The 24949-nt window shown below is 39.9% G+C and overlaps 2 protein-coding genes across 2 annotated transcripts; both read left to right on the top strand.

Moving 5' to 3' along the window:
• The first annotated feature begins 921 nt into the window (after positions 1 to 921).
• polr3f (polymerase (RNA) III (DNA directed) polypeptide F) lies at positions 922 to 8208 on the top strand. Its single transcript, XM_079807650.1, has 9 exons — positions 922 to 1335; positions 2235 to 2352; positions 2436 to 2503; positions 3741 to 3808; positions 3896 to 4008; positions 4097 to 4240; positions 4551 to 4658; positions 4744 to 4935; positions 7313 to 8208. The coding sequence occupies exons 1-9, from the start codon at positions 1280 to 1282 to the stop codon at positions 7388 to 7390; spliced, it is 945 nt and encodes a 314-aa protein (XP_079663776.1). The 5' UTR covers positions 922 to 1279; the 3' UTR covers positions 7391 to 8208.
• A 3853-nt stretch (positions 8209 to 12061) lies between these two features.
• Positions 12062 to 18096, top strand: nptxrb (neuronal pentraxin receptor b). The gene is made up of 5 exons (XM_079807690.1): positions 12062 to 12957; positions 14350 to 14584; positions 14673 to 14914; positions 14994 to 15173; positions 16904 to 18096. The coding sequence occupies exons 1-5, from the start codon at positions 12265 to 12267 to the stop codon at positions 17135 to 17137; spliced, it is 1584 nt and encodes a 527-aa protein (XP_079663816.1). The 5' UTR covers positions 12062 to 12264; the 3' UTR covers positions 17138 to 18096.
• The last annotated feature ends 6853 nt before the right edge of the window (positions 18097 to 24949 follow it).

Raw genomic sequence — 24949 nt, forward strand, 5'->3', positions numbered from 1 at the left:
TAGCCCATAGCACAAATTACTTACTCGACTTGCTCGTTTTTTGTGGAAAAAACCCAACATTTAAACAAAAACTATGCAAAAATGACCACCATTTTATTAGAATATTTCACATGCAAATAGTCAATTGCATAGGCCTATATAAAATAATATTGATGTCATCATGGCAAAAGAGGGGTTACAAGCAGAATGTGAAAGACTGTATTATACATACGTGTGTGTGTGTGTGTGTGTGTGTGTGTGTGTGTGTGTGTGTGTGTGTGTGTGTGTGTGTGTGTGCGCGCGCGCGCGTGAGCCAATGCCTCCCCCTACAGGACAGTTGCTAACGGGAAACTGCTTGTCCTTTGATTGGAGCAATTTAACTATTTGAGTTCATTACCATTTCAGTTTGCTTCAAATATATATGTACTGTTCATCTAAATAATGCACATTAAACGATAAATTATAGCACAGAACATATTTTGTATAGGCCCATATAAAATATGCCCGTCATGACAATGGCACAGTTAACACACGATGCTTCATTTTTTCATTCTTTTCCCCAGAAACTCAACCTTTTTAACTGAAAAGTATAATTGGTAATTAATTGCATTATTCTTATTAAAAAAGATAAGTGTCCTTAGTAATCTGCTAAAGCATAAACGCAGTGTGTAAGAGGTTAAAGAGATGCACAATCACACAGACAAACTATCAACTAATATGAAAAACTGAATTTATTGATATAGTTCAGGTACATTTTTTAATGAATATCAGTAGGAGAAGTAATATGGATTAGCAAACAAACAGGATGGAAATAAAACAACAACAACAACACAATCTTTCTGAATAAATAGCAGCACTTTATGTGCTGTATGAATTCTTATCGTACTCCAGCACAGTAGATGGGGCTGAACCTTTTATTTGGTTCTCAATCTGCCAGCCTGCGTTGCCATGTCTTCTTTCATTCTTGACTTGTGCTTGCTTTTGGTTATACATATTATAAGTCGCTTATGTGGGGTTTATTGGCTTACTTCCAGACTAAAGTCTGGGTTTAAAATAAAAAGAGCTTATTTTCACTTATTCAGAAGAAAGAAGTCGCTAATTTGTGCTAGTGTTTGATAGTTGCGTGCACGTTTAATTTAAGTGCACGCGATCTGGCAACCCTGTAAACTCGCCGCCTACCGCAAGACATGAGTGCAGACTGAAATTCTACAGCGTTTCACTTCAACTTCAAAGGACATTTGAATGGATTATTATTGTTGACATTTTACTTTCTCCTCAATTAATTCATTTCTCATGAACAATGACAGAAGTTAAAGTAAAAAAGGAGTCAACGGACCCTGTAGATATCGAGAATCGGTGAGTCAACATGGGGAGTTTTGGCCTGTTAACACAACATATGACAACGTGTGGATGGATTTGATAAGCAATTAAAGTTAATATCGTAGCTATTTTGTCGACTTTGTGGGTTGTAAGTACTTAAGTTCATGGCAAAAAGAAACCAAGCTTCGATCCACAAGATGAGCGTCGTGGAAATATGTGAATGTTTTTAAAGTTGAGAACGTTTTGCTTTCTTAGTACGCTATTATTATTATTATTTAGATGAAAATCATTGCGATATACATCTATATATCTGCGTTTGCGTTAAGACTTCACGTACGAGTTCTAAAGCGTAATTACGTCAATTGCGTGCGTTTAAAGGGACAGTTAACACACAAAATAAAAATTCTGTCATTTACTCACCCTCAAATTGTTCCAAAACTGTATGAGTTTCTTTCCTCTGTTGAACACAAAATAAGATATTTCGAAGAGATGTCTGTAATCACTTCCATGTCAAAGGGGTCCATCAACAGTTTGGTTACCCATATTCTTCAAAATATCTTATTTGGGTTCATCAGAGGAAAGAAACTCATATAGGTTTGGAACAACTTGAGGGTGAGTAAATTATGACAGAATTTTATGTGTGTGTGTGTGTGTGTGTGTGTGTGTGTGTGTGTGTGTGTGTGTGTGTGTGTGTGTGTGTGTGTGTGTGTGTGTGTGTGTGTGTGAGAACTGTGTCTTAAGTGATTTTGGTCAGCAATAAATGTTCAATTTTGATCTTTCTTTTTGTACTAACTAAGACAGGAAGATTTTTATTGGTCTTTTAACATAATGAAGAGAAAAGGAATGTATTTGTGTCATGTTGTGCAGAGAATGTCAGGAAATGAATAGTTCATAGTTCATATTGCTTGAGCACTTTTATTTTTTCTCTGTTAAAGGATAAAAGAGCTGTGTCAGCAGTTTCCACAAGGGATCACAGATCTGGTCATCCAGAATGACATGCCGCACGTTGAGGCGCAGCAGCGGGCCACGGCCATCAACAGACTGCTGTCTGTGGTGAGATGTTCAGCTCTAGCTGACAGTGCATGACATTTCCCTGCTCTTTATGCTTATGTGTGATTCTTCATTTTTGTTCTCAGGGTCAATTAGACTTGCTCAGGAACAGCAATGGCCTTTTATACAGGCTTAAAGATATTCAGGCTGCAAGGTTTGTCTCTTTAAATGCAAGCACATCATCTTAATTTGCTCTATATACACACAGATCAGGTGTAACATTATAACCACCTTTCTAATATTGTGTTGACCCCCTTTTGCTACCAAAACAGCCCTAACCCATTGAGGCATGGACTCCACTAGACCCCTGAAGGTGTGCTGTGGTATCTAACACCAAGATGTTAGCAGCAGATCCTTTAATTTGCGAGGTGGATCGGACTTGTTTGTTCAGCACATCCCACAGAAGCTCGATTGGATTGAGATCTGGGGAAGTTGGAGGCCCAGTCAACACCTCAAACTCGTGCTCATCAAACTATTCCTGAACCATTTTTGCTTTGTGGCAGGGTGCATTATCCTGCTGGAAGAGGCCATAGCCACCAGGGAATACCGTTTCCATGAAAGTGTGTGCATGGTACAACAATGCTTCGGTAGTTGGTACGTGTCAATGTAACATCCACATGGATGCAGGACCCAAGGTCTCCCAGCAGAACATTGCCCAAAGCATCACACTGCCTCCACCAGCTTGCCTTCTTCCCATAGTGCATCCTAGTGGTTACCCAGGTAAGCGACGCACACGCACCTGGCCTTCTTCCATTGCTTTGTGGTCCAGGTCTGATGCTTACTGTTGGTGCTTTCGGCAGTGGACAGGGGTCAGCATGGGCACCCTGACTGGTCTGCGGCTATGCAGACCCATACGCAACAAACTGCGATGCACAGTGTATTCTGACACCTTTTTTTATCAGAACCAGCATTAACTTCTTGAGCAATTTGAGCTACAGTAGCTCGTCTGTTTGATCGGACCACACGAGCCAGCCTTCGCTCCCCACGTGCATCAATGAGCCATGGCCACCCATGACCCTGTCGCCGGTTCACCACTGTTCCTTCCTTGGACCACTTTTGATAGATACTGACCACTGCAGACCGGGAACACCCCACAAGAGCTGCAGTTTTGGAGATGCTCTGACCCAGTCATCTAGCATCACAATTTGGCCCTTGTCAAACTCGCTCAAATCCTTACGCTTGCCAACTTGAGGACAAAATGTTCACTTGCTGCCCAATATATCCCAGCCACTAACAGGTCCCATGGTGAAGAGATAATCAGTGTTATTCAATTCACCTGTCAGTGATCATAATGTTATGCCTGATCGGTGTGTGTGTGTGTATATATATATATATATATATATATATATATATAAATATTTTATAATCATTATGTATTTATTTTTTCACAGTAAAGTAAAAGGCTCTGATAACCAAGAAAAACTTGTTTACCAAATCATAGAGGATGCTGGAAATAAAGGTAAAGTAATTTTTTTTTTATTAAGAGTCTGGTCTATATTAATAAAGAAAACAACTTATTATGAACCACTTTTTCCGTTTTCTAAAGGAATTTGGAGCAGAGACATCAGATATAAGAGTAACCTTCCACTCACAGAAATCAATAAAATCCTCAAGAATCTTGAGAGTAAGAAACTCATCAAAGCGGTGAAGTCTGTTGCAGTGAGTGGATCTCCAAACATTATTTAGACATTTAAAATGTATAATTTGCCTTAGGCCTACTGAAAAGTCTTGAATTTTTCCCATCCAGGCCTCTAAGAAGAAGGTCTACATGCTGTACAACCTGCAGCCGGACCGATCTGTGACAGGAGGCGCCTGGTATAGCGATCAAGATTTCGAGTCCGAGTTTGTGGAAGTTCTCAACCAACAGTGCTTTAAGTTCCTGCAAAGTAAGGTTAGATTGTAATATTTCTTATTTCTCCTAATCTTTGTGATCTTAAAAGTTTAACACTTTGAATTAAACTCTTTCCTCGTCAGTCAAAATAAAAAATAAAAAAAAGTTGTCAGGAAGCATTGTCATAAATTATGGAAAATTCCGTCAATGGCAGGAAAACATCATAAATTATAGAAATTTCCATCATTGATTGGGTAGCGTTGACGTAAATTATGGAAAATTCCATCAATGGCGCGGAAGTGTTTGTGTTGTAAATTAATGAATTCCGTCAATGACTGTAACAAGTTAATAGAAATATGTTTGTTTTTAGGCTGAAGTAGCGAGAGACAGTAAGCAGAGCCCCATGGTGCAAAGAAACAGCTCATTTGCCACCTCTCATGAAGTGTGGAAGTACATCTGTGAGCTCGGCATCAGCAAAGTGAGTGGGAATAATATCTCAATACTTTAGAGTTATTAAACGTGAACTGAATAGGTTTGTTATATTGTGATGTTCCTGTGCGCAGGTAGATCTGTCCATGGAGGACATCGAGACCATCCTAAACACACTGATCTTTGATGGCAAGGTGGAGATGACCATAATCGCTGCTAAAGAGGGGACGGTGGGGAGTGTCGATGGACAGATGAAGCTCTACAGGGGAGTGAATCCCATAATTCAACCCACAGGCCTGGTCAAAACACCATGTGGACTGTGTCCGGTAATGTTTATATATTTAGAATAATCAAGTCAGAATTCATTAATAACTTGGGCTGTCAATTTATCACTTTAATTTAATGAATAAATTATGAAAAATACAATGCATTAAAATCCATTTAATATACACAGATCAGGCATAACATTATGACCGTTGAAGTGAATAACACTGATTATCTCTTCATCACGGCACCTGTTAGTGGCTGGGATATATTAGGCAGCAAGTGAACATTTTGTCCTCAAGTTGGCAAGCGTAAGGATTTCAGCAAGTTTGACAAGGGCCAAATTGTGATGGCTAGACGACTGGGTCAGAGCATCTCCAAAACTGCAGCTCTTGTGGGGTGTTCCCGGTCTGCAGTGGTCAGCATTAGGGGTGTGCCGGTTTCAGAATTGGTGATGACGGTTATGATGTGAGTCAAATGTGACGGTTCGTAACATAACCGTTGTGGGGTGGGGTGGGTGATGATATTCGTCTGTTATAGGACAACTTAGTTTGAATAAACGAGCAGACACTGATTAGCTACTAGCTATAAGTTTATTTATATACACACAGTAAACAAATCCTTAACAACAAAAAAAACATTTGCAATGAACATGCTATGTTTTAAATAAATCACACACAGTAAACTAATCCTTTAAAACAAGTAGGCTACTTAAATTCTATAAGAGCTGCATAAAAATGAATGAGTAGCCTAGGCCTAAATTACAAATGATAAAATCTACATACCTTTACCAAAGAAAAAGAAAAAAGTCGAACAACGACTGTTGTGATAATACCTTAATTAAACTAACTAAATACTGGAAACAAAAAAAGTGCAATGACATTTTAAATTCCTAATCTTTTTTCGACTTCCAAGTTCCGTGACAGGAACACCATGTTCACTTTACTTGGTTTTAGTGACGATCTGACAGGGGTAGCTATGTCACCCGCAGTGCTAAAAACTCGCTCTGATGCTGTGCTTGTAGCACAAATACACATGTATTTACGTGCCAATTTTGCTAAGAGCGGATAGCGTGTTTCATTGTCTCTCCACCATGCTAGTGGATTAGCCGTAGAGTCAATTGGTTGTTCTTGGAGATAGCGGGTTAACTCCTTGTCAGCGCGCGCTCTGATCGGTAACGGGGCAGAGATTTCAGACCTCCGTTTATTAAGGAGATCTCCAAGATTTCTCTTCTTGGTTGGGGGTGGTGCACAGACCTCTCCCGAATCATCTCCAGCAGTAACAGCCTCCGAAGCACCACTAACTCCGCCTCCGTTTCCCTCGTCAGCTGAGGGAACCTATCTAAAAAATTATTATATATTTTTTTTTTTATGTTTGTTAAAAATATTTTAATAACACGATTTTGGCGGTTATAGAGTTCTAATGACGGTGTTTAACTATAACCGTCGGTCTCACGGTTATATACTAACCGTCACACCCCTAGTCAGCATTTATCAAAAGTGGTCCAAGGAAGGAATAGTGGTGAACCGGCGACAGGGTCATGGGTGGCCAAGGCTCATTGCACGTGGAGAGTAAAGGCTGGCCTGTGTGGTCCGATCTAAAAGACGAGCTACTGTAGCTCAAATTGCTCAAGAAGTTAATACTGGTTCTGATAGAAAGGTGTCAGAATACACAGTGCTTCACAATTTGTTGCGTATGGGGCTGCATAGCCGCAGACCAGTCAAGGTGCCCATGCTGACCCGACACGGAACACCTTCCTAAGCCTTGTTGCAGACCATGTACACCCTTTCATGGAAACGGTATTCCCTGGTGGCTGTGGCCACTTTCAGCAGGATAATGCACCCTGCCACAAAGTAAAAATGGTTCAGGAATGGTTTGAGGAGCACAACAATGAGTTTGAGGTGTTGACTTGGCCTCCGAATTCCCCAGATCTCAATCCAATCGAGCATCTGTGGGATGTGCTGAACAAACAATCCGATCCATTGAGGCTCCATCTCGCAACTTGCAGGACTTAAAGGATCTACTGCTAACATCTTGGTGCCAGATACCACAGCACACCTTCAGGGGTCTAGTGGAGTCCATGACTTGACAGGTCAGGGCTGTTTTGGTAGCAAAAGGTGGACCAACACAATATTATGTCATAATGTTATGCCTAATCGGTCTATATTAATCCATTTAATATATTTTATATCCCATTTAAAATCCATGAATCTCATGCCATTATTTAATTGTAATAAACGATCTGTAAATATAACAAATAATTCAATCTTTTTGATGCTCTTCTCAATGACAATGACTTTAAATTGTCCTTTGGAGGCAATTTTTCAGCCAAATTTGATGTGCGATAAAAATATTGAATCGGTTGACAGCCCTAAAAATAATTCTACAGCATATAATTTTTTGTGGTTTACTGCGCTAAGTTAACTCTTTGTCTTCTAGGTGTTTGATGACTGTCATGAAGGGGGCGAAATCTCTCCATCTAACTGCGTTTACATGGTTGAGTGGCTGGACTTCTGACCTCCCAAGCGGATGTCTTTGTTTTTCTCTGTGGAGAAAGTATTTTTCATGCAGCGATTCGATGCAGCTGAAGATTTCTTTTATTTATATTGAACATTAATGGCTTTAATGGCACAAGCAGAACTACACCGAGTGAATAAGAAGCAGCTTACATCAGCTAAAGACTAAATTTTTTCTCTTTTGGTATTTGATTATTCTTTTTTTCACCCATAGATATGTCTTTAAAGATATACCTCAACCATATCAATAAATAAAGTTTTCATTTTTGTTTATGGGTAGTGTATACGTTGGACTGTGTGTTTGTGCACCTCCATCATTTCCACACTTTAGCAGATTAATGACACTTATGTATAACACAAATTTGATAAATCAGCACTGACTTTTAGGTTTAAAAATTTGTGGCTTTAAAAAATTGCACAAAAAAGCAACAGTGTAGACTTAAATGTTGTCATGACAGGGCATATTTTATATATAAAAAATGGTGCAGGTGCACTTAGGGCGTGTCCGAATCCAGGCCCATGGTCCAAAAGGGTTGTACCTATGCTGTGTTCGAAATCACCCCCTATACCCTAAAGATATACCCTAATATATAGTCCACTAATATAATCCACTTGAAGGAGTGAATGAAAACGAGAAAACTGACTGTGCCGGAAGGGCTGCCGTTTTTGCATAGTTTGTGCTTGCTGTTTAATAATCAGTTGAAACGTAGCAAACTTGCAGCTCCAGAAAATGAAAAGATTTATCTTGAACTCACAACTAGCATGTATAAAACACAACGATACATTTTAATAATCAATAAAAAAGGAACTTAAACCTGCATATACGGGCGTTTCTTCAACTAGGGGCACTTTTAGCCATGTGAAGTTGAATAAAAAAAAGCCGTATCACAGTCTCATAAGTTTAAATCATTTGTCTAGTTTTAAGGTCTGTAAGAGGACAAACTTAGATTACAAGAGAAATTGTTATTTAAAAAATGTTCCGACCTGCAATGAACAAATGTCATTTCCACCACATCTCAATATACAGCTGTTATTAAAAAAATAGACTTAACTTATGCCACTCAAAAATTGTCTAAGATCATTTTTGTAACTAGTTTTACCAGTTTGTCCACAATGTACAATAATTATACATTTGTCAATGAGGTAAATTAACTGTCCTAAGGACCAAATGCTGAACTGTACACCGGTCACAGTTTGAAATTTAATTTAGGTTTGGGTAAGATCTTATTAGAAAATAAATAACTTGAATTTTTGTATTAAGTAGAGCATGATCTCATACATTTTGGATACATTTTTCATTTTTAAAAACGTATGTGGTGATGGAAATGACGGTGTTGTGGAAATGACAATTAACGTGAATGTGGAGAAACAATAGATAAATATAAAAAGTATTGTAATATAATATAAAAATTATTTCACAAATCTACTCTGGCAATCCATATCAATTGTACTTTGTAATCATATTTTTTTTTTTTGTCAATTACATTTTTTTAGTTTTTTGAAAACTACAAATGGAAGATAGCTTCACTGATTAGCTTTGAATTAATACTTAGCGTTTCGTGTATGCAAAATACTCTTATTTAACATAAAATGTTCCTTTTTAAAATAAAAAATTATTTTACTAGTGCTTAATTAAGGTGCATTAATAGTTACCAGATAAGTTGTATTTTTAAACTGTATTTCCATTTTTGAAGTCAAATTGTCTGGGTGTGCGACAAGGAGAAAACAGTGTTTTTGACACCTATAAGGAGGTTGAAAAGTATGAAAAGATCATAATTGAAAGGTAGTTAAAAAAAAATTAAGGTGGTTTTATAACTAGCTTGACAAAGAAAGAGGAATTTGTCCAAAATATGTATTTTTAAAAATATGACCAAAGAACATAAAAGTGCCCATAGTCTAAGAATCATACACTGTAGCCACATTAGAAAAGCGGTTTGGAAAAGCTGCGGGTGCCATTTTTGCGGGTGTCATCAGTTGTACACTCGTTATTGCAGTGAATTGTGGGATTGAATAAATGCACTCAATAACATCCACTGTGGTTTCGGACACCACTACAAATGGCTGTCCCATGGCAATGCCCTATTTAAGGGTATAAGTTGTGATTTCAGACACAGCTAGTCTCTTAACGAGTCATGGGTGTGTTTTGGGTGCAACGCGCAATAAACCAATCGGAGTCTCATCTCCCATTCCGTTTAAAGGCCAGTTGCACTTGCACCATGGCGGATTCGCTATTTACATGGCGGAAAGACTGAACGCTTCTCCAGAGAGAAAACCTTTTATTTTTAATATTTAAAAATGTTTGCGTGCTGCTGCACATCCCTGTGTGTGTAATAAGCAGAGTGTATGTGGGTTGTGCACCCACCTCTGGGGCATGTTACTAACACGCTCTTTAAAATAACACAAAAAATACTGTGCTATTGACTTTAGAACAAGTTTCTGCCTCAAAAGAGCAATGCGCCAACAATGCGCCTGAACACACCTCGTTTTCAGACCAACACACCCATGTGTGAACAGATGGGCGCGAGTGCATTTACTATTTAAAGGGATGGTTCACCCAAAAACAAAATGTTTATGTTTATCTGCTTACCCCGAGGGTATCCAAGATGAAGGTGTCTTTGTTTCTTCAGTAGAACACAAATTAAGATTTTTAACTCCAAACGTTGCAGTGTGATAGTCGTATAATGCATGTCAATGGGGATATTTTAGAGTATGAGAGCAACGAGAGTAAAAACACATAGACATACGAATCCTTATTAAACCATGCGGCTTGTGGCGACACATTGATGTCTTAAGACACGAAACGATCGGTTTCTGCGAGAAACCAAACAGTATTTATGTTATTGTTTTACATCTTATCAGACGAAGGTCATCTAGTTTTCCAAGCGCCATAACTTCCGGTGAATAAGGTCAAAATACAAGCGCGATCAAAGATATATATACGTAGATGCCTCATTCGACCGATCCACGCAGGCACTATCTATGTATATATCTGACCGTGCCGGTATTTTGACCTTATTCATCGGAAGTTAAGGCGCGGGGACGGCTGATGCAGAACCACAGAAAAAAAATGAAAAACTATTTTAAATATGGATATTTTTTCTTACACAAATGCATCGATTCGCTTCAGATGGCCTTTATTAACACCCCGGAGCCGCGTGGAACACGTTATTTGATGGAAAGATGCATTTTTTTATGGACTTCAAAAACAGAGCAACTATTACTGCTATTATAATGCTTGGATCAGTCAGAACATTTTTCATATCACTCAGATTTTATTCATCTGAAAGAAGAATATCATATACACCTCGGATGACTTGAGGGTGAGTAAATCAAAGGCTAATTTTCATTTTTGGGTGAACTATCCCTTTAAGCAACGTGGCGCTGGACATGAAAATGATATCTGGTGAGCCTGGCATCGCATTGCGCCGGGTGTATGATAGGGCCCTTTGTCCTAAATGCTACCCTTTCATCACATTATTTTCGAGTGAGTACTTGTTGCTATGATTAAGTTGTGTTTGGTGAATACAAAAAGTGAAGTGACTTCAAGACCAAGACGCGTTTGGTTGTATAGTCTATATTTTCACATTCTGTTGATTATTTATAAGTAATGTTGCACCTACATGTCTACTATGCATCTCACTTCCACTTTCCGTTACAAAACTGTATAGGCTATCTGCAGTTTATGTCGATTCGCCAGTAGGTGGCGACAACTTACGGGTCTTTTATGAGAGAGTCATCATTTATCTAACAGATTCGATCAATATAACTGAAGTGGCTGTGAGTTGCTGAATCAGCTATTCAATCACTGAATGTCTCAGAGATATTCTTTGGCTTTGTTTGGTACTGTTGTCATGGATGGACCGAAAATAGACAATAATTGGCAATGTTGTATCTAAAATATTAGTCACTATCTTGTATTTATATTATATATAAATAGAGACAAACTACATTTTTTTTTTCTCGAAAAAGAAATGAATAGATTTATTCAGCAAGGATGCATTAAATTGATCAAAAGTGGCGTTAAAGTCATTTACATTGTTACAAAGGAATGACTTTTTCAAATATGCTGTTCTTTTGAACTTTTTATTATTCAAAGAACGCTAAAAAAAGGTTGTCGGTTTCCACAAAAACAGTCATCACAACTGCTTTTATCGTTGATAATAATCAGAAATGTTTCTCCAAATCAGCATATTAGAATGATTTCTGAAGGATCATGTGACACAGACTGATAATGATGATCAAAATAAATGACAGGAATACATTACATTTTCAAATAGAAAGCATTTTAAAATAGTAATAATATTTCACAATATTACTATTTTTAGTGTATTTTTTATCAAATAAATGCAGCCTTGGTGAGCATGAGACTTCTTTCAAAAACATTTAAAGATCTTACTAACCCCAAACCTTTGGGTGAACTTAAATAGATTGTATCCTATAATCCTGCTTGTCAAAATGGAATTATGTTCTAATAGGCTATGCATTTTATTTTCAGTGTCTCAGTCTGTTCGCATGTTCTCCCAGAGCATTCATAGATGATGAAAAGACCAAAAAAATTTTATTACATCAATGTGACACATCGCGCATTTTTATCACAGTCTCTCACCGCCCTCTCTCGCGCGCACTAGCCCCTCTCTCGCGCGCAGTAGCCATAGTAACTGGCCTGAGGGGCGCTTAGCAACACGAGAGGAGGAGGCACAGCATCATCTACTGAGAGCGGAGGAAAAACAACCGATGCGATCGACCTTCATTTCATCCAGACCTGCTTCTGACGGAGAAAACTGTTATATCGTTTAAACTTTGTTTAGTGCTTATTAAACACCCTTAAAACTACATTCAGCGCTTTTATTGTGACGATAAATCTCAGTTGGCGCGATGAAGTTCGTCTTGGTTTTGGTCTCCGCCGGCCTCCTGGCTTTTCTTGGCGCGGTCATCTGCATCATCGCCAGCGTGTATTCGCGATCATCGGCCGCCGCGCCCCAGGCGCTTTCCGACAACCGCTCGCTCTCACTCATGGAGCCGCTTCCTGGATCCGTAGCACACCCCGGCCCGCTCGGAGCTCTCCATGGTGCTGAATCCTATGAAGGAGGCGGGTTGGACATCGGCCTGGAGATGCCGTCGCTCAATGAATTGAGTACTGGGGACGTGACTGGGCCAAGTCCTAAACAGTTCACGCTCAATCGACTCATTTGTACCCCTATTCCCATCACTGACTGTAAATCGAGGGATTTGAGACAACAAGCAGATGACCCGTTTGCCGACGAGGAGGACTGGAGCCTCCGCACCACTGCTGAGGAGCTCCGCCAGATCGTCATGCAACAAAACGACCAGATCCTCATGGACCAGAGGACCATCACGGAGCTCACCGGGAAGCTCTCGGAGTGTGAGAGCGGACTGGAGGAAAGGAGTCTGAACGAACGGAGTATGGGAGTATGGGCGAGCAACCGGCGCCACATGGCCGGGGATGATGTGAGCAGCTCGGTTGCAGTACAGCTGCAGACGGCGCGGGCTGTGGAGGAACTAGAGAGGGCGATTCTTCAACTCAAAGATCGCATAGAGAAGTTAGAGGTTGGTAATATTAAACACTTTAAGACTTGACAGTACAATTATTAGTCTAAAAAGGAATTTGATGCCATAGAGTGTTAAACTAGCAAAGATAAAAATGTACAAGAGAAAGGGCGATTTGGGGGCAGAACTTAGTGTCCCTGTTCATAGATAATGTAGCTACTCTCTGTCTCTGTGTGTCTTTCTCACCTATAGTGAGTGATTCCTTTCCCCTCCATCTTGTTCATTTCCTGGGTAGAAAGGCATATACATAAATCATGAGGGAGGGGAGAATAGTACAGGTTCTCATTTAGCTGACATTGTCCCCAGTCACACCTGAATTGTAGATGTTGTGATATAGACTTACAGATCAGAGTTGTTATTAACTAAAACTAAAACTAATAAAATATTTTTTGTTAATTGAAATGAAGCTGGAATAAAATAAAATATAAATAGGCTATTATGGAAAAACTTGGCAGATAGCAGATAAAATGTTTAAAATTACTTGAAAGTACTAAAATTACTACACTACAGCCTAATTTAATGAATAGTAAAATTCCATCAAATTGAATTGAATAATTGATTAAGGATTGTTCAGTTTATTCAATTCAATTATGTAAGGATTATTCAATTCAATTTGATGGAATTCTAGCCTACTATTAATTTAATTGTGTCTATATTAGCATAGTTAAATATTTTAAAAATTAAAACCGAAATAGAAAATAAAGCTAAATAGAAATATTTAAAAAAATGACAAAATCACATAAAATTACTAAAAGTAAAATTTTAATGAAAACTTATTCTCAAAATATTAACAAATACTTCAATAGTTTATAAATACAACAAAAATAATACTGTTACCGATTAGCAGTAAATAATGGAAATTCTGTCATCATCATTTAAAGAGATTAAAGAAGATGTCTTGATTTAATGCTAGATTAGGGCTGTTCAATAGGGCAACATTTTATTATCACTGAAACATGCATTTTCTGTAAATCTGCTTTGAAACGACGTGTATTGTGAAAATTGCCATACAAATAAATGTGAATTGGACTCTCCTTCATGTCGTTCCAAAGCCAAATGACTTTCTTTTTTTCTGAGGAACAATAAAGGGGACGTTTTGAAGAATGTAGTGCTCGCTCTTTTCTATGCAATTAGAGGGATTGTTCAAGCTTCAAAAAGGATGTTAAAGCATCATAAAATGTTTTAAAAGGTAGTTTGTATAACTCGTGCATCATATTCCAAGTCTTCTAAAACTATGTACTAGGTGTTTGCAGAACAGAGCGAAGTTGTTATTCACTGAAAATCAGCTCTTTAATTCTTGTAATGCAAATGAATCTAATATAATCAGATACACATGCTGAACAAGATTGATTAGGTTTTGCAATAATGATTTCTTGCATAATTCTCTCTCAGTTGGAAATAGGCCCTGCAGCGATGAACCACACCGAGCATACTGTGAGCACATTGGGGAGCGTAGTGGTGGGCGAGCCAGGCAGGCCTGTGGAGGATCTGGAGGGAGAGCTGGAAAAGAAGATTCGACTGCTGGAGAAGGAGAGGAAGAACCTCCGCAAAGAGACCCAGAGCCACCACCAGCACATCGACCAGGGACTCAACACCCTGCAAGAGCGTATTGCAGAGCTGGAACAGAGTAAGGCGGAGGCTGGGTCAAACTCAGGGGAAAGGGGATGGAACTGTCTCTCCATTTTCAACTCATTCTCTCAATCTTTTCCTCTCAGGTCTTACAGATTACAGTTACCCACAAGGGTATAAACTTTCCTTCCCTGTGCGGACTAACTACATGTATGGGCTTGTCAGGCGGAATATCCCAGAGATGTACGCCTTTACGGCATGTCTTTGGCTCAAGCCTGCCGAGAATGGAATTGGGACGCCATTTTCCTATGCTGTACCGGAACAACCCAATGAAATTGTCCTGTTGCAAGGAATTCATAATCCCGCAGAACTACTCATCAATGATAAGGTAAGACCTGCTACACCTTCCATCCACAGCAACCTTGCATAATACAGTTGATGGACTCAACCGTTCCCTCCATTTACAGGTGGCACAGCTGCCTCTATCCTTGCCCCAGGGCATCTGGCAGCACATATGTGTGAGTTGGACCCTACGGGATGGAGTTTGGAAAGCATATCAAAGCGGAAAGTTGAGAGGACGGGGTGAAGGGTTGTCCGCATGGTACCCAATCAAATCCGGGGGAGTCTTGGTATTGGGTCAGGAACAGGTGAGCAAGACAGGGAATTCTGGAAGAGTCTGAATATACCCTCAAAGGTACACCTTCACTGTCAGAAAAATTTACAAAATTGTAAGCTTTAAGGGTGCAACAGCTTGTCAATGGGGTAGTACCTTTTGCACCCCTAAAAGGTTCATAGTAGTACCCTAAGGGGACATTTTCAACTCTAAAGCCCAGTTTCCAATTTGCCCCAAGAACTTTTTCCCCAGGAACTTTTTTCCCCTCAGACTTGTTGCTGTCTGCGTTTCTATCGCGGTCTAAAGTACTGTGAAGATTAGTCCGCTGACTGTGCACGACTTTCCAGTTCCCGCTGGATTTCATTCCTCCGCATATAAGCTTAATAAAACCTGAACCTCTTTGTCGAATCATCTGTCGTATTTTTTAAACTTCATTGCTGATTCGAATAGCAAACAACTCTTACTGCACGCACTGCAACAGACTTTTAAAAATGGTGGTTGAAATAAAATGCTGCGTGAACTCAACAAATCAGCATGTTCAGCACCCAAGTCCCACCCCCGAAAGTTCCTATGAACTTTTAAAAATTACTACCTCACGAGCCAGTTTCCGTGTTGAGAGATCGGGTCGTCGGGGGCCTCGCCTTCGACTGTCGCCCGATCCACTATGCACTGGCCCCTTACGATCCCTCCTGCAGGTGGTGACCCCTCGGGAGGGCGGCCCCACGTCGCTCATTCAGGCTGAGCCCGGCCGGGGCCTCGGCTGCGACATGCCGGGCATCGTCTCGGTCCTTGATTTTTCATTAGTCATAGTGGGCTTCTGAACCGCTCTTAGTCTGACCCGTCACGAGGACCTGTTTGCCTTGGGAGACCCTACCAGGGGCATATAGCCCTGGACAATATAGCTCCTAGGATCAATCGGGTACTCAAACCCCTCCACCACGATAAGGGGACAGTTCAAGGAGGGGCGCTCATTCGGGCTGAGCCCGGCCGGGCCCCATGGGGGGAGGCCAGCCCACCAGGCACTACGAGCCCCAACCCCGGGCCTGGCTCCAGGGTGGGGCCCCGGCTGCACCATGCCGGGCGAGTTGACATCAAGAGGAGCCAGCTGAGGTGGCTCGGGCATCTATTTCGGATGCCTCCAGGAGGCCTTCCCAGGGAGGTTCTCCGGGCACGTCCCACTGGGAGGAGGCCCCGGGAAAGACCTAGGACACGCTGGAGGGATTATGTCTCCCGGCTGGCCTGGGAACGTCTCGGGGTTCCCCTGGAGGAGCTGGAGGAAGTGGCTAGGGAGAGGGAAGTCTGGGCATCTCTGCTTAGACTGTTGCCCCGCCGACCCGGCCCCGGATAAGCGGAAGAAGATGGATGGATGGATACCTCACGAGCAGGGATGTTTTGAGGGGAACATTTTTACCCGCAACTTCATTTAGACCCTTGCTCCTGCTGTCGAATCATACCGATTACCACCCCAAAATTCCTAGTTCCTGGGGAAAGTTCCTGTGGTGGAAACGTGGCTTAAGCTACTAATATGCACTTTTTAGGAGTTGATAAGGTACAAAGTTGTCCTTTTACTGCACAGTGACAAGCTGTTTTACCCCTTAAGGTACAATTTTTGCACATTTTTCCCTTGACACTGTTTGCATCCTTCAGGAGTCCTTAAGGTGTACCTTTGAGGGTACTACCCCTTTGACAAGGTGTTGTCCCTTAAAGGTACCATTATTTTTGATGCAATATAAATGCTTAACCCTTTGTCTCTCCACACTGCAGGACACCCTTGGTGGGCGGTTTGACGCATCCCAGGCTCTTGTTGGGGAGCTTTCATTATTTAACCTGTGGGACCGAGTCTTGTCGCCAACAGAAGTGGCCTCTCTGGCGGCTTGCCCAGAATCGCCACGGCTGGGGAACGTGGTGCCCTGGACGGACCGAGATGTGGACGTGTTTGGTGGGGCCGTCAAGGACCCCGTGGACCCCTGTATTCAGAGCTCCCATCCCCGGCAATGAGCGGGGCCATGGGTTGATACCTTTCTTTTTTAAGGAGTAGAGGTAAATGAGACAAAAAAGGCTTGAAATGTATGACAATTGTGCCGTGGTCCTGGCCTATGTACAGAATGTATTTACCGTAGAGCTACACTCTCTCTGAGTGTTCGTTTCTGCAGGGAAGGGATTTGTCTGTGTGTGCGGTTGTGTTTGTTCGGATAGAGCTGCTGCCGAAGGCCTGTTTGTGTCTCGTGTTGCTTGTGTTACTTCATGCCCTTCTTCTCAAAGCATTACCGCACAGTGGTCCCTTCAGATCTAGAGAATGTTTTTCTAATAAGATGGATGTGGCTCATTCTCACAGCAGTTGTCTTGCTCTTGTTTCATTATTTGTGTAATGTGGCGCTTTAGCTTCTTTCCCAGAGCAGCTTTTTCCTGTCTTGTTTTTTATTACCGGTCCCTTGGGGTCACTTCCCTCGGAATACACTGTTATTTCAGTCCGGCAGCACTTAAAGGTGTGCAACATGTTATCTTTATCATAACATGTCTTAAATCTTTTGTATTTTGGCATCTGGTATCTGGGTCCTTACTCGGCAATGTATCTTCTTTCACAGACTCAGCGAGATCCAAAAATATTTTAAGCAAAATGTGTTATTTGAAGCTTAGTATCTTAAACGTCACACTAAATTTTGAAGATCTGATGTACAGCCCAGACACTGTGAAAATATGAATGTAAAACAGTATTTAGCATCTTGTCATGTTACCATTGCATTGTACCTATAGCCCTCCCTTGCCCCATCACAGAGAAAAGCTTAAGGAAGTGCCTGTCTGTTTATTTGACTCTTGCTATTGGTTGATGATCAGCTGTAATGTCAGTGTAGTGCTTCTTCATATTTGCACCACCAAGGATCTACAATGATATTGTGACACATGTGGATGAAAATATTAAAAAGGTGAAGAAAATAAATATGCAAGTGCATTGTCTTGTTTACTTGTATAATTGTTTACTTTTTAGATGTCTTGAACTATCTATCTATCTATCTATCTATCTATCTATCTATCTATCTATCTATCTATCTATCTATCTATCTATCTATCTATCTATCTATCTATCTATCTATCTATCTATCTATCTATCTATCTATCTATCTATCTATCTATCTATCTATCACAAAACATCCTGATGGTCTGAAAACACCCTAACAATTATAATCACCAAAATAAATTTGATCATGACTGTTAAAAGAGTACACATTATATTTATTATCCCTATACTCCTCAGACCAATCCAAAACAAAACCAAAAATATATACATGAAATAATTATGAATGCACAACGAGATTATAATTGGTTTACAGTTTTTCTCTGTCGCTTTGGTACATTTCTCGAATCATCCTCGACATTTGCAAAATAGTAAGTGCATTTCTCAAAACAATTCGTACAAATAGCAAAACACCATGGATTACCTGCAAAAGCCAGTCTCTTGCTCAAAATCCTTAGTTCATCTCTCAAAAGTAAATATCTGTGTCAATGAACATGTCAGTGCCAACAGAATGACAAGTCCTTGTGTCATTGTGTACGGATAAGACGGTCAAATTGCTTAGTCATGTTGTCAATATAACAGTGTATACACTGGAGGGATGTTCTGATGTAAACTATGGCTAAAGTTTTGATGACAATTATTGTAAATTGTAGGTTACACCTTAGTGTATGTGGGAGTTTGATTGCAAGAGACTGGACAAGATTCACATTTACGCTTTTACTGTTTGTACTGTAATTTGTTGACAGACCATGTCATTACGATACAGAAAGGAAAAGACAGCACTGCATAGCACAAAGAAAAAAAAAGAAAAAAAAACAAAAGTAGAAATGTGAACGTCTAATGGAAATTTATAGAAATATGCTTGACATATTATGACAACTTATTCAACCATTTTGAATGTAAAGACTTATGCTATGAACTAATGCCTAAATGTTGTTGGGGTGAGACTATTCAACAGAGACCCATTATAATACATTTTGATCAACATGACGTAAGCAATTGATAATGTAGGAAACAGCAGAGAATTGTACATAATCATTTGCATGGATGTACCAAAGCATTTGCAACTTGTTCAAAGAAATGAGAAACTGCTTTTTTGATGTGCACAAGTGACACAATGATGTGAAGATTGAACAGGTAGTTTTGAGAATTTCAATTCTGATCTGAGAAATGTACCAAAGCGACTGAGAAAAACTGTAATGTTTAGAATGCAAATCCTGGTTATTCCCATTCTCATCCTCTCTTCCACTCTCTTCATGCTGCTGTTGAATAATAGATGTGTGTTAATCACCCCTCCATCACACTGACCCCTGATGCTTCTCTCCCACCAGCAACCTTTTTTCTCTCTGTGCATTTCCTCCTCTGTACAATCACTGTATTTGCCATTTCAATTAATTGAATCTTTTCAATAATGTTCAAAGTTTAATAATCGCAAATAAGTCAACTGGGCATCCTTACAAGAAAATACAATCCCATAAAAAATTATATCACAGCAAGGATGGTCTTTATTCCCTGCAGCATTTGTTAGACGCATTCATAAAGTGCCGATCTTCTAAGTAGTAACGCTCACTGTGTTCATTACGCAGCCAGACTCCCATCTGTTGCAAGCCTCTTCCCTTCTTCTCATAAGGTACCATTCTTAACCTCCTTTATATTCTTTCTCAAATCAGAGGTTAGATTATCCCCTCCCCCTGCTTTTATTTGTAAATCTATCTAGTACTGAAAATCCCCTAATCCACAAATCAAAGCATGGTCTGTCTGTGAAACTCACGTAAAGCTTTTAGATGATCAAATGCTGTGCCGCAAAATCCTAATGCATTTACTGTATATCCTAACCTACAAATGGCTAGCTTAAGGCTGTCCCTGAATATTAAATTGGGATAAAGGAGAAAGTATTCAGTATTTCAAATCACACATTTGAGCTTTATTGTAAAGTTTCTCTGCTGTTAACTTTTAACTGCATAGCATATCTATAATTCATGCCTTTTATTTGACTGAAATGAGGAACTAAAATGTTTTTATTGGGTCAAGTAAGCGATAATTTCACTAAAAATGATAGTGCTGCATTAATAACTATAAACTCTTGCTGACATGTCTCAGATCAGTGTGACGGTTATCTGGGCCAAACTCACCAGCTGTGCACAGATGTATCTAGAGCTTAATACAGGTCAGTAAAAAGTGAGAGAGAAAACAACAAAAGATGAATATAGTGGGACCGATGCAGCATCTAGACAGCAGTTTTTGTCAGTGAGGTTACATGGGGACATGACACAGCTGGTGTGTGTACTCATAAAATACTGAGCTTAAAGGGATAGTTTACAAAAAAAGAAAAAAAAAAAAAAGAAAAAAAAAAATTATCATTTAGGCCTACTTATTGTGTGGATTAAAGATTTGTCAACATGCAGCCTAAAGGTTTGGAATAATATGGAGACAAGTAAATTATAACATAATATTAATTTTGGGTGAATTCACTCAAAAAAAATTATTGGACAAGCTCAATTTAATTGAGGGCAGGTTTTCCATCCAATAAAAATGTGTAGCCTCAACTCATAAAAAAAACTAATTCATGCAATGAAATGTAATTGAGTTGGTCCAATTCAATTTGGAACAATGTCATTTTTTCAAATACGGTTTAAATGATATTTATATACTTATCACATGACTTTTTTTATACTTGTCAAACTTAAATTAAAACATTTAATTGGAAAATCAATTATAAGCATCATCACACAGCCTAAACACAGGCGCCACTCTTCACCATAACCACAAAATTCAAAAACATTATAAACTACATTAAAGGGGCACTTCAGCGCTGGGAAGATGAATGTGTATTTAAACTGTGTCATTTATGTAGTAGAAATGTGTAATTATTTTTGAATTTGGTGCCTTCTAGACTGAGAAAAGACAGAAAATGTATTTTTGTCTCATGTGGATGAAAGACAACAACTCCCAGAATGCATTTGCTTCGCTGCCCTACCAGGCCTATCCCTACACCGCCCCCAGCGTCGTTTTGATCTTCATAATAATACAATAATTTCGTTCAGTTAGAGAATAAACACTACAATTAAAAACTGAACGTGTCTTTTCAATAAAGTGTGAGTGAGCCGAACGAAAGTCACAGGACAAACGCAGCAGGAGTCCCCAGATTTTTATTCAGCACGAGAGGGAAGAGCTGAGCAGAGCTGAGGTAAGCGCGGCTTTCATTCTCAGCGCGTGTCCAGTCTGGCGAGTTTTCTGATCGCATATGGAAGGTAAACTTTCATAGGAATTCATTGAAAAGTTGAAACACTCACTTTGCTCTGCACCGCTCCGTCTTGAATGCCCGAGGCCGAGCCGAGAGATCTCGCCACTGTGGGCGGGTTGAAAATATGCGGACCAGCTCCTTCTACTGGCTGTAGTTTTTAGCCTCTGGCCAAAAATTCTCGTCTCAGGGTGATATGAGGTAGCCTGGTCTTACCAGATTCTCGTACATTTCATTTGTACATAGAGTCTGGCCACTCTCCATTGACAAGCGTTTACTTCCTTGAAGGCGGGAACTCTGTTGAAGTTTAAAACTATTGGATCTGCCAAGAGTCACTCTGAATCTGCCTAACCAATCGCTAACGTTTGGTCGTGACGTATGTCACGCGCCGTTCGCCTTTGATTCTCACACACCCCCTCAAACCTCGTGCATTCGTATTGTGATTTATTCACGGTGGAGAGGAGAGTTTTATGATCGGAACGCGCTGCTCTCGTGGTCCATATATCGTGCAATCATAACATGACTGTATATGCTGTAATTAAAATGTCATATGCTTGGTATGATAAGAATAAATGCTACCGTAAATAACAGCCCAATTCAAATGTTTACGTGCTTTTCTTCTTTTATTTTTTGAGCGGTGATGAAATATTTTGCTCTTGTAAACACTTGCCAGAATTTAAAGAAATAAAAGTCTAGAAATGCATCCAAATTACAGCGCACGCAACCGTACGGTGCTCTGCAGGGGTCAATAAAGGATATAAACAGTGAATTTTGAAGTGATATATTCTTGAAAACATTACCACACGACCTTGGTGTTTGTCAAAAGCAGTCGGTAATTCAGCCTGGGTTTTTCTCGCGGGTGGTGGGAGACGGACGGCTTCAGCCAACTCCTTCACCACTAACGGAGCGAGCTGAAAAATACTTTCCCCGGACCACAACATCATGGCCACCAACACAACTCAGGAGTACAGCAGTGATTGTTCTTGCTTCGTGTAACGGAGTTCATTTGTTCAGGGAAGAAGGAGGCGGGAACCGGCGAACGTTTAACAACTTTCAATCAAATAATAAACACAAAATGAAAGTAAAAGCGGTGCCCCTCACGAACAACTGCCGCGCACATACATAACAAAACACAACTTAAAATCCAGGCCTGGTCCTCTCTCGTCCTTCACCGGTGTCGCCCGTCCTTATATGCCTCTGTGCTCCCTCATGAGAGGACTCGAGACCGGTGTGTCTCATTCTCAATCTCGCTCGCTCGTCCACCTCGCCACACTCCGGCTTTAACTTCTGGACATTCGTCAGCGGTGCCAGTGCCACACACTCGCATCTTTCACTGCCGCCATTACTGAACTACAACTCACACTAGCGCACAACATCAACGCCATCGCTCTCAGCCACTCCCTCTGTTCGCTGATTGGACCGGTAAAAAATAGTTCGGGCGAAAACCTAAGCATATACAGCAGTCCCAGACGTAGTACTGAAGGTAAATGAAAATTGAGCGGAAGTACGAGGGCAGAGCCAGGCTAGATATGAGGGGGGAAAGTACCATAATTCAAATATACTATGGGGTTTCTACTGATACAAAGCTTAATGCTAAATCACTGAAGTTACCCATTAAATGTCCAACAAACTGAACATTAAACACTATCATTACCTAACAACATCTTTCCCTTTACAGAAAAACACATACAATAACGCTTTAACCCCTAAATTTCCTCTCCTAATGCATGCAGTCCCCCCTTGCAAAGCATGCTGGGAACTACAGATTGACTGCCCAGTTAGTTATGTCAACAAAAAGGATTCATGTAGTTTTAACACAAATGAATGAAGTAAACTTCAGTTCGAACTAGGTTAATTGAACACAATGAAATTAAATTGTAAGACAAAATTAGATTAGTTAGGCATAAATAGTCTATAGCTGTGTCCGAAATCAAATACTTCTCTACTATATAGTATGCAAAAAAACAGTGTTGGGGGTAACGCATTACAAGTAACTTGAGTTACGTAATAATATTACTTTTTTCCAAGTAACTAGTAAAGTAACGCATTACTTTTCAAATTTACAACAAAATATCTGAGTTACTTTTTCACATTAATTTGACTGCCAGCTCTCCTGCCCCCATGTTGAGAAAAATAAGTGCAGAGGCGTTGTGTGTAAACATGATGGTTATTGTAGTTCTAGACTAAATGTGAGCATTTATTTATCTCACTTGCACAATAAAGATTCTGTACTCCTTAAAATGAATTAAATCAGTCAAATGCAAAATCAGAATACTATGCAAACCTCCAATAATTAAATGTTAAATAAAACAACAATTTTGATGCATAATCTACCTTTATATTTAATTTACCGATGTCTTGCTGCTGACCTTTGATGATGAAAATTACTAGATTTTTAGTTTTTATTGGTAAAACTTTTTTCTCCTGCATCCTATTCTTCCATTATCTAGAATGGCAGCAGAGCTGCGCCCTCTACTGTTCATGCGTGAATTAGCATTTTTACTTCAGCCTGTGGCTTATTATTTCAATTTTGGTATGAAGAGTTCTTTACCGTTGCACAAAAATATAACTTTGTTGTTATAAAACAAAAAACAAAACAAAAAACAAGCCCAGCCCAGGTGAGAAAAAGTAACGCAAAAGTAACGTAACGCATTACTTTTCTTAAAAAGTAACTAAGTAACTCAATTAGTTACTTTTTAAGGGAGTAACGTAATATTGTAATGCATTACTTTTCAAAGTAACTTTCCCCAACACTGCAAAAAAAACAGTACGCCCACAGAGTAGTATGTCCGAATTCATAGTATTCGAAAAACATTAGGCGAAAAGTACACGGATGACCTACTTCGGGCGAGATTCTGAAGTGTGCATACGATGGACACTTTACTATCCCATGAGGCCACGGGAGACGATTTATGAATGGAGGTAATGGGATGCAACTGACGCTGGTAGGTCACATGATAATGACAACATGGCGGATGTAGTACGTCCGGATTACATTCATACTACATTTATTCATACTATATAGAACATACTTTTTTAATGGTCGCGAAGTTCGTTCAAATTCAAATGTAGTACCTACTCACATAGTACGCGATTTCGGACGCAGCCTATGTTTAAAGGTGCACTGTGTAAATTTTAGTGACATCTAGTGGTGAGGTTGTGAATTGCAACCGCCCACCGTTCACCCCTCCCTTTCGAAGCACAAGCTACGGTGGCCGACACAGGACAAAGATGTGGTCGTCTGAGACAGCAGAGAGTGGCTAGCACTCTGTAAAGCAGTTTGTCCATTCAGGGCTACTGTAGAAATATGGCGGCACAAAATGGCGATTTGACTCTAAGAGGACCCACGGTGTATGTAGATAGAAATGCCTCATTCTAAAGTAATAAAAACATAATGGTACATTATGTAAGGTCTTTATACACCACTGAAAACATAGTTATATATATTGCATTTCTGTCAATAGATCCTCATAGATATTACACACTGCACCTTTAAGTAAAGTGAACAGAATTTAAAGTGTCATATCTATGAAGGGCCTGCTTGATTTTTTTGAGT

This window comes from Gobio gobio (assembly GCF_949357685.1).
Source record: "Gobio gobio genome assembly, chromosome: 24".
Lineage (NCBI taxonomy): Eukaryota > Metazoa > Chordata > Actinopteri > Cypriniformes > Gobionidae > Gobio > Gobio gobio.